A 10,796-nucleotide genomic window follows, 5' to 3' on the forward strand; every position below is an offset into this window, starting at 1 on the left:
CCGGCAGTTGATTTGCAATATTCTGCAAATAAATCATCTTTTGAACTTCTTGCTCACATTGATTTGTTCGAGGATCTAAATGAGATAGTGACAATGAATTCCAATCTATCTCATTTTTCAACTGCTTATGTTCTCCCCCTAATGTTGGGTATACTGATTCATCAAAATGACAATCAGCGAATCTTGCCGTAAATAAATCTCCAGTCATAGGTTCCAGATATTTTATAATAGAAGGAGATTCATACCCAACATATATTCCCAACCTTCTTTTGGGACCCATCTTTGTGCGGTGCGGTTAAGCAATTGGGACATATACCGCACACCCAAATATTCTAAGATGGGATATATTTGGCTCCCTTCCAAACGCCAACTGTAATGGAGAAAATTCATGATAATTTGTTGGCCTTATGCGCACAAGTGCTACTGCATGCAAAATAGCATGCCCCCATACTGAAATAGGAAGTTTTGTCCTCATTAGCAATGGTCTAGCTATCCATTGGAGGCGTTTAATCAATGATTCCGCTAGACCATTTTGTGTATGTACATGAGCGACCGGATGCTCAACTTTTATTCCAATCGACATACAATAATCATTAAATGATTGAGATGTGAATTCACCAGCATTATCAAGACGAATTGTCTTTATTGCATAATCTGGAAATTGTGCTCTTAACCTTATAATTTGAGCTAACAATCTCGCAAAAGCCATGTTGCGAGTTGATAATAAGCACACATGTGACCATCTTGTAGATACATCTATCAAGACCATATAATATTCAAATGGTCCACATAAAGGGTGAATTGGCCCACATATATCACCCTGTATACGTTCCAGAAACGCAGGAGATTCAATCCCAACCTTAGTTGCTGATGGTTTGATAATCAGTTTTCCTTGGGAACAAGCAACACAAGAGAATTCCTTAGATTGAAGAATTTTCTGATTCTTCAAAGTGTGTCCATGTGAATTCTCAATAATTTTGCGCATCATATTATAACCGGGATGGCCCAACCGGTCATGCCAAATGATAAAATCATTAGAATCAGTAAACCTTTTGTTTACAATGGCATGTGATTCAACAGTACCAATATTTGTATGGTACAACCCAAAAGAAAGTGCAGGTAATTTTTCGTGCACAATTTTCTTCTCCATATTTATTGTAGTAATATAAAGGTATTCAACCTTTCCTTCATTTGCAGTCTCAATATGATAGCCATTTTGGCGAATAACCTTGAAACTTAACAAGTTTCGTTGAGACTTACTACAATATAATGCATTATGAATTACCAATATCGTTCCTCCAGGTAGTAATAAGGCTACTTTTCCAGAGCCTTCAATTAATTTTGTACTACCAGATATTGTATTGACATAGGCCTTTTTCATAATCAAATGACAAAAATATTTATTTTCTTTTAATATCGTATGAGTTGTGGCACTATCCAAAATGCACATATCTCCATTATTCATCTTGAATCCAATTGAAGACTGATAAATTTATGTATCTTCATAAAATAAAAATGCATTGTAAGAAATAAAATAAGTAACCATTTTGCTAGAAAAACATAAGTCCCCTTTTTTTTTAAAAGTTAAATTATGGTAATTTAGAATTTAAAAAATTATATGATTCAATTATGATGAATGTTACAATAATTTAGTTTATGGAATTATATACTTATTAACCTTAAATAAATATTATACACAAGTATTAAAAACAAATATAAATATTATAAAATATTAATATAATATTATTCATCATGTATAGATAATTTGTTTATTGACAAAAATAATACAATCATTATATATTATTAATGTCTAAAACATTAACAAGAATAAACAATTAGTATAATGACATTAAATAAGGCGAATATTTTTTTTAGTAACAATATGATATTAAGATTAAATAATAGCACACTAATAGTAATTAATTACAACATTGTAAAATAGCACAATGTAATAAACAATATACTATTATCATAAAAATGTGACCTTGATTATTATTTTTTTTCTTCAAATACATAAACGTAAAAACACAATAATTCGAAGTACATGATAACATATTGAAAAACATGAAATTAAACATCAATTAAGATCCTTAAAAAAATCTTCAACCTCCAAATGAGTAATATCATTGAGGTCATTAAAATCATCATCCCTTAAGGCCAGATTTGCTTCAATATTATCATTATTCAAAGGCTTTGCCTCAATATTATTTTTGAACGCCAAGTGTGACTCTATCCGAGCATTAGAAGAAGAGGCACCACCTCTATTTGCCTTTCTTTTAAAAGAATTTTGATAAAGTCTTACAAAATGCTCAGGCGTCCGACATTCATTTTTTCAGTGGCCTTTCATGCCACAACGATGACAGTTACTTTTTGAAGGGCCATTTTGAGAACTGATATTGTTCTCCCTTTTATGTTGACCACCACCTCGACGATTATTAAATCGTCTTCTGTCATTGCCACGTCCACACACATTATTGTGGCCATAATTTTTATTTTGTCTTCTTTCAGACTGGCCATGTGCCTTTACCATATTTACCTCCGGTAACGGAGCAGTTCCAGTGGGACGGGCTTCATGATTTTTCATTAAAAGGGCATTATGTTGTTCAGCCACCAGAAGTCATGATATCAATTCAGAGTATTTTTTAAAACCCTTTTCACGGTATTGCTGCTGTAATATTACATTAGAGGCATGAAAAATAGTTAGTGTCTTTTCTAACATGTCCTCATCATTTATATTTTCCCCACATAATTTTAATTGGGAAGTTATTCTAAATACAGCAGAATTATACTCAATTACGGTTTTAAAATCTTGAAACCGTAAGTGCATCCACTCATAACGAGCCCTTGGCAATACCGTTGCCCTGAGGTGGTCATACCTCCCTTTTAAGTCTTTCCACAATTCAAGTGGATCTTTCACTGTCAAGTATTCCATTTTTAGGCTTTCATCTAGATGATGACGAAGGAAAATCATAGCCTTTGTTTTATCCTGACTTGATGCTGTATTTCCTTCAATTATAGCATCACCAAGACCCTTAGCGGTAAGGTGAATTTCAGCATCAAGTACCCATGACAAATAATTTTTACCAGAAATATCAAGTGCCACAAATTCCAATTTTGACAAGTTTGACATGATGAAAATTAATTTGAAAGTAACAAAGATAACTTAAAAATTAAATTTCTTTAGTAGATATACCTGATATAGAAGTTAATTTTCTGAAAAATTAGAGCTTCGTGCTGATAACGTGTTATAAATTAACTATCTTGACAATTTTATAAAGGAAGAAGAACAAGAGAATAATATAGAAAGTATTAATAGAGAGAGTAGTAATATAGAGAGAGTAATAGTAATTATCTTCTTTTATATGTTTTGTGTATATTTACATTGAAGTTTAAGGCTATATTTATAGCCATATTTACAAGTGGAGGAAAATATTAGTGGGCATTTTACCCACTTAAAAAGTAAATGGACTATCCACCATTTTAAGTGGACAACCATTTTACTTGGTTGATAATAATTATGTTATTTTTATTCTATCTCATGTATGAGGACAGTTGATATACTACTTTTGTTAGGATTTATGTATCATATACGTTTTTTAGATTTTTATTAATGTATTCTTTTTGTTTCATTCTTGATCTTTGCAGGGAAAAAACATTGGGAGAAAGAGGAGTATGTATATTTGTTTACTTACGACATTATCATTTTGCAAGAGCGTAAGAAGTTCAATGTCTTATTTTCCCCATATAAATGGGCTAATAGATTTAATTGTAAAAAAATATGTCTCATAAATCACATAAGAAAATTAAGGTGGAACATGAATTTAACGTTGTAGGGATAAATATGACCTTTTTTAGAGTATATGGGCAAATATGATCCTAAAGTTAGATGAAAAAGGGCAAATATATTGAGGACACGAGGATTTAACGTCGAAGGTGTAAATATGACCTTTTTTTAGAATACAAAGACAAATATGACTCTAAAATTGAATGAAAGGGACAAATATGTTAAAAAGTATAATGAAGGGCAAATATGACCTATTTGTGAGAGTACAAGTGCAAATATAATCTTTTTCTCCAAAAATTAATAAAAACATAATATTAGAGAATAATCTCCCCTTAATCAAAACTTTTTTATGACTTGTGTTGTTGTATAAGAAGAAAAGATATTTCTAAAACAAGAGTCCATTGATATGGACAAATAAAAGGAACATTTTTATCCTTTGCTTCCCTCATTATTTCAATTACTAATGCAACCACTAGAACACCAACCAAGCTCATAAACTTAACCAAATGCCAAGAGACACTGAAAGAAATTAGTCTTACTTCACGACTTGATCTAAAACTTCGCGACTGACCTCAACTTGTTTGAGACTGAGGCATAGTTGTTATATCTAAAACTCGGCGACTACTGTACGATCAAAGTAGCAACCAGTATGTCCTCCATCAGGCAAAAGAGCTAACATGACAGGTCCTTCAGCTCCTTCTTCGACAGGCATTGTTCCTGTATGCCAGTTTATATCCGTGTTGACGTATCCAGGATGGACACAGTTGATACACATTTTCAGGTACTTTCTTGCAAGAATTCGAGTGTAAGCATTGAGTGATACTTTTGATATGCTATATGCTGGTAGCATCATCTGCCAACCGTTTACCTCAAGAGCATCTTGTTTCAAATCATACAAAAAATTCTGCAGAATCTTGTCGATTTTATCTTCTGTCAGATTTTCAATATCTCCGAGCTCTTTTCTCCTCTCCTCATTTGGTACTCGCTGCATTAGAACGAAAAAAGTCAATAACAAATATGAAATGTCAAAGAGATTATGTTCCCAATCTTCTTGTGTTGTAATAGTTGGATCAAAGTGCCTTTTTTCTTTGATTACCTATCAAGAAAAACAAAAGTATCCTTCTAATATCTGTGGATTCAAGGTTATCCGGTACCCACTATGTTAGCAGGTATCACATGGAATTAGTCCAGGTGCAAACATGTTGGTCCGGACATCATGGTTATCAAAAAAGTTTTTGTGACTATATCGTCTAGCAGTGTGACTATATCGTCTAACAAAATAGGCCTAAGCCTATGCCAATGGACTCGTGACATCCATGCACTGAGTCGTCTAGCAGTGTGACTATATCGTCTAACGGAAGATCAAAAGTACTTAAGAGAGTGGTCAGCAAAGAATTATGGAGGAAATGGAGTTTAAGCTATTACAACAAGAAATGCCGTAGCCACATACAATAAAGGTGATCAGTTGAGCACCTTTCGTAGGAAAATTATACCAAAAATATAGTAAAAAAATACTTTTTATACATGTATATTAAATCTTGACCACTCTTAATGAAATTCTTGGTTTCGCCACTGGTCAACAAGGATAAACTACACACGTCAAACAAATTGAAGGTTTGATTCTGATAATATATTAACCAAAATTACAACTAGCTCGAAAGCTAAGACTTAAAGCACAAAAGAACAGTAATTGTGTACGTGTTGGTAAGCAATTTCTACCTTCACAAGGTGGGGAAAGGTAGCATACACACCACCCTTCACAGACTTCACTTGTAGGATTTTACCAGGTATGTTGTTATTGTTGTTGATAAGCAATTTATGTGCGCAGGCTTGTGCTGAAGGGATCCTAACTTTGCTCGGGCAATTCTATAAGGAAATGACAAGAAAGATGGTATGTACCTTTAATTCACTTCTAAGGGAGGAGACATTAACAATTCTTGCTGAAGGAGAATTTTGCAGCAGTGGAAGAAGAGCTTCAGTAACATTCTTAACACCATAGTAATTAGTGTCCAAGCATAATTTGGCACTCTCATAAGTTGTTTTCATCGCAACTTGAATCACATCGACAGCTTTCCCTGCTAACTGTTTGCAACAAAAAGCATATAGGTAAATCCCATTTACATCAATATAATAATTCCGATTGCCTAATGCCTGCAGTAGCAATGTAACCAGGGAAAGCATACAAAAAAGATAGTTCTTTTTCTATTATATTAGTTCATATTAGTTAGTGATCCTGACTTAGTGGTCCTTTCTTCCGTGATGAACTTTTGACACCTAGGTGGATTTTTCCAATGTATAAAATAAACATTCCAATGGCTTTGGCTACTCTAACCTTCCAGACCACGAATGTTTTCTTTTTTTTCTTAAGGAAATCACTGTGAAATAAGAAATTGTACTATGAAAAATTTAGTAAATTAAAAAGAGGGGCTAGGTTGGTGTAGCAACTAGAGATGGGATTACCCTCAAGCAGTGACGGATTCACTCATGTCCCTTTGCTCGAAAATTACATTGTATAGATAGACAAAAAAATTATGCATATATACTATATGTTGAATCTCTTTGATTTTTCGTATGTTCATTTCTTTATACTTTGACTCCCCTTAGTGAAAATCATGGTTCTCGCCAATGCCCTCAGCTAGGTTTTGTTGTATCTCATCCTTATGAGTTATAACATAAAACAGTCTCTCTAAGACTAAGTCTAGTTCAGAGCAAGACCAGAGACCACACAAGGGGACTATCGTTTGCATCAAAGTTTGAGGACCAAAATTTTCAATTAGCCAGACGAGGGTTTATCGTAAACAATCTCTCTATCCCACAAAGGTAGGGGTAAGGTTTGGGTACATCCTACCCTCCCAGACCTCATTTGTGGAATTACACTTTGTATGTTGTTGTTGTTCTATTGAATCGCGTATCGCTTCATTACCATGTGAAATCCGTGATAAAACAAGAACTAAGCATTGAGAAAATTATCTTACCCAGTCTTCAGGATCTACATTCAAGGCCCTTAGGACATCTTCATCAACTACGACTCCAGAAGCTCCAGCATTATTTACCTGCATAAACTTATCAGCAACTTCCCTATAGCTCAAGCTCAAACGAAGAAATTGATCCGTTCATGCTCTTACCAGAATATCAAGCCTCCCATATTGTGTTCGTATGAACTTTGCTAAGGACTCAATGCTCTGAGCATCTTGAACATCAAGCTGATGAAAGACAACATTCGGAAAACCTTGTTCATTCAGAAAGGATGTTGCTTCAATTCCCCTCTTTTCGTTTCTGGCTGTTAAGACAACCGTTACACCTGAATTTGCGAGCTGCTTGACAGTCTCAAAGCCAATTCCCTTGTTTGCTCCTGTAACTACTGCATACCTACTAGCATCCCCCATAACTTAAGTCCAATGTTTCTAACCTTTTTTCTCCTTCAGAATCCTGTTGGGATAATATAAAAGAAACACCATTTCAAGAGTAGTCCAAGAGTTGAAATAACAACCTCGGGGACCATCAACCGGAAAATTAACACAGATGAAATGACAAATTCTTTTCATCTACCTAAGTAGACCCTTGTGGTCAAGCCCTTCCCCGGACCCCGCGCATAGCGGGAGCTTTAGTGCACCGGGCTGCCCTTTTTTTTTTCATCTACCTAAGCTTTAATTGACAGGATTACCGGTATAAAGTTGATTAGTTGAGGTGTCTGCGGCTGTTAACCTGGACACACTAAGAGTCAGGGGCAGAGCTAGTGGGGTGCAACGGGATTCACCGAACCACTCCCCTCCCAAAAAAATTGCAATGTGTATATAAGGCCAAAATTATCTTTTTTATATATATACACAGTAATGTTGTTCCACAAAGTGGGGTCTGGGAGGGTAGAGTCTAGGTAGAGATATTGTTTCCGAGCCTAACATCTTTTCAAAATCCCAATCAAAGACAAGTTATACCAAGGCTGGGGTCTGAACTCAAGAAAAAACAATCCAAAGAAGTACCGAAAAAGAAATAACTTAAGTACAAGAAACAACAAATAATAACAAAAACAACAGAAAGTAACAGAATAGAAACTACAACAAAACAATACGATATATAATCGAGGTACAAAAAAACAACAGATAGTAACAGCAATCGAAGGACAAGAAACTACGGAAGCAATATTATCAAGCTTAGTGATAAAACAGGGTTTTATATTTGGATCAAAGATGAGACTCCAACTAATTCCAACAGGTATGTGCTACCTCCCACTAATATAAGAATCAACTTACTCAAGTCTACCGAGGCTTGGACAGATGGAAAGAATCACATGAATCTAAATATTGTTGAGCAGCAGCATTAAACTAAACAATCAAGAGTCAAGACCAAAAATCAGAACCCCATTTCAAAACTAGCTCATTTTTTCTCAGGACAGAAACAATCAAGACCCAAATAAAACATTGACTTACCTGCCAAGGAAGAGACAACATAAATTTGTTGCAAAACAAATCTGCAAATGGGGTTGGAGATTGAAGGGAGTACAGGGGTAGTGCTAGTGCTGCAAGAAATAATAAAATAAGTACAAATACCAAGAGTAGTGGGCCTTTCACATCTGTCTTTTTCATGTTTTTTAATTCATTGAAGGATAACAAATGTGGAGTGCAGATTCACTAAGACATATTTAAGGAAAAAACGCTTCCTAACATTGATTTTTTTTTATATTCAGAGCTCGAACCCTGCGTTATTCGTTATTTGCTTTCTCATATCGCTTTGAACTTCTTAGCCTTATCTGACCTCTTTTTATGCTTCTTTTGAGCCGAGGGTCTCTCGAAAACAGCCGTCCTATCTTGGAAGGGGTAAGGTTTGCATACACTTTACCCTCCCCAGACCTCACGTTGTGGGATTTCACTGAGGAGTTGTTGTTGTTGTTGTATTTAGAGCTCGAACCCAACTTTGATAAGAAAACAGTTAGTGCTAGAGCTAAACCTCTATCTCGTGGAGGTACGGAGGTTGTTTCAAAAGACCCTTGGCTCATGTGAAGCAAAACAAACAGTGAAGAAAACATGGCAACTCATAGGAAAGTAGTGCATAACTACTTAAAGCGAGAATGCATTCAAAAATTCGAGAAGAGTGCTCAGCAATGAGTAGTTCGCTCCAAGACACCCACCCCCTCAAGAACGAAATACCGGTCAAGATGGAGCTGGGAGCAACCCTAGACTTTCGTGGAGCTTGTGTTAACTCAACATCTAAATAAATAAAGGGCGGGCACCTAAAAGAACTAGAAAAAAAAACATGTTTTTATTTTGATCAAAGGTGACTCCTTTTTGTACAACTCCAATCATTCATCCTAATTTATTCTTACAATTTTTTTCTCATTGTAATAATACAACAGAACCATATGGTAATCAGGGGCGGAGACGCGGAGCTACACTATCATGTATAGTTTCAAACAAACTCAATAGACTTTGTATTACGAAATTCATTAAATATGCATAAAACTAGTTATGAGTTCGTGGCAAATTCAGAACACAAACTTTAAATACTAACAATAATGGGACAACCAACATTTTAAGCAACAGCATTAAACTAAACAATCAAGATTCAAGACCAAAGATCAAACCCCATTTCAAAGTTAGCTCATTTTTCCCAAGATCTGGACAAGAAACAAAAAACCCAGAAAAAAAATTTAAAAAAATTGACTCACCTGCAAATGAAGTAACAGAATAGAATCAACCACTGAGTTCTTGAAGGATAATCTGCAAATGGGATTTGATATCGTAAAGATATGGCACATAAGGTAACTCAAACCCAGCCAAACAAGACAATCAAACCCAAGTCAATTCCAAAAATTAACTAGCGCGAGAATTATCGTAATTCATATAGGTTATTTTGCTGAGCTTAAAATAATTTTTTCCCCATACTAAAAAAAATTATATTTACACTTTCATTATATCTTTTAAAAATATTTATTTTTGCTATCCAACTTTCGAACGACATTTACCTCTCATATGTTAAATTTGGTGGCGGGTTAAATATTTGGCATAATACATAAATATGTTTTTTAATTTGACATTATTTTATATTTATGTCCTCTAATTTTGAATGTACACAAATATGTACTTAAACTTGTATAAAGTTGAACAAGTAGACACATGAGTTCTATGTGGCATAATACACTAGGAAATCATATATGACGCAAATTGTCATGTAGGATGCTACGTAGGACGTATGCGTCTATTTATTCACTTTTATACAAGTTTAAGTGTATATTTGTACACACCCAAAATTAGAGGACATAAATATAAATTAAAACCAAGTTAAAGGACATACATATGTATTGTTGGAGTGAGAAAGCACCACAACTAAAGTTTGATATGATAATAAATAATGAAAATAAATTGAACACGAGAATTTTTCATGGAAACCCCTCAAACAGATAGAGGAGAAAAATCACGGGGTAGAAGAATTTCATTATGATAATATGGGAGTACACTGCTCTCAAGTATAAGGAGAAAACAACAATAAACACTTCTCTCTTATAAAAGGAACAATTACTAAAGAGAACACTCAAGATTATAATATTTATCTTGGTGTATAACTCTCTTTGTATTTTTACTCTCTCTTTTTCTGAATGAATTAAATAAGGGCACGAGGCCCTCTATTTATAGGAGGATGAAAACGCGTAAAGGGAAAGAGTTTACGCGTTTTCGTGTTGAAAACGAGTAAAGAAAGGCTGGCTGCCAACCTTTACTTTTCCTTTACTTTCTGCAGCCCTTTTTGACTTATTTACTTTTCCTTTACTTTCTGCAGTCTTTTTTTTTTTTTAACTTTCTTTCATTTCTCCCACTTGAAGATTTAATTGAGAATGAATTAAGTCTTAACACCATTCTTTCTACCCAATTACTGCAATGTTACGTTTCTGCTAGGCCAATAGAAGATCGACACCATTTAAACTTGTTATTGTTGATCGGCTTCGTAAACATATCTGCTAGCTTGTCATTAGTGTGAATTTTCTGAATATCCACACTACTTCTTCCACCTTCTCACGAACAAA

At 34.5% G+C, this 10,796-nt stretch overlaps 1 protein-coding gene across 3 annotated transcripts; it reads right to left on the bottom strand.

Moving 5' to 3' along the window:
- Positions 1-4,098: 4,098 nt before the first annotated feature.
- Positions 4,099-9,620, bottom strand: LOC129903399 (short-chain dehydrogenase/reductase 2b-like). Of its 3 annotated transcripts, XM_055978949.1 has the most exons (6): positions 9,447-9,620; positions 8,212-8,300; positions 6,910-7,213; positions 6,760-6,837; positions 5,684-5,866; positions 4,099-4,769 (listed from the first exon to the last, which is right to left on the bottom strand). In XM_055978949.1, the coding sequence occupies exons 3-6, from the start codon at positions 7,168-7,170 to the stop codon at positions 4,392-4,394; spliced, it is 900 nt and encodes a 299-aa protein (XP_055834924.1). In that variant the 5' UTR covers positions 7,171-7,213; positions 8,212-8,300; positions 9,447-9,620; the 3' UTR covers positions 4,099-4,391. The 3 variants fall into 3 exon arrangements, with proteins under 3 accessions (XP_055834924.1, XP_055834923.1, XP_055834925.1); XM_055978948.1 differs by lacking the exon at positions 8,212-8,300; XM_055978950.1 differs by lacking the exons at positions 8,212-8,300; positions 9,447-9,620 and adding an exon at positions 8,035-8,106.
- Between the last annotated feature and the right edge of the window lie 1,176 nt (positions 9,621-10,796).

This window comes from Solanum dulcamara, chromosome 9, assembly GCF_947179165.1.
Source record: "Solanum dulcamara chromosome 9, daSolDulc1.2, whole genome shotgun sequence".
In the NCBI taxonomy this organism is placed as follows: domain Eukaryota; kingdom Viridiplantae; phylum Streptophyta; class Magnoliopsida; order Solanales; family Solanaceae; genus Solanum; species Solanum dulcamara.

What these genes read in the sequence shown, in the direction of transcription:
- LOC129903399 (XM_055978948.1), bottom strand. Translation starts at nt 7,170, where the DNA reads ATGGGGGATGCTAGTAGGTATGCAGTAGTTACAGGAGCAAACAAGGGA. An exon ending in ATGGGAGGCTTGATATTCTG is followed by an intron (nt 6,838 to 6,909) that starts GTAAGAGCATGA and finishes AAGTTTATGCAG; the next exon opens with GTAAATAATGCTGGAGCTTC. An exon ending in CCCTTAGAAGTGAATTAAAG is followed by an intron (nt 4,770 to 5,683) that starts GTACATACCATC and finishes GTTCTAATGCAG; the next exon opens with CGAGTACCAAATGAGGAGAG.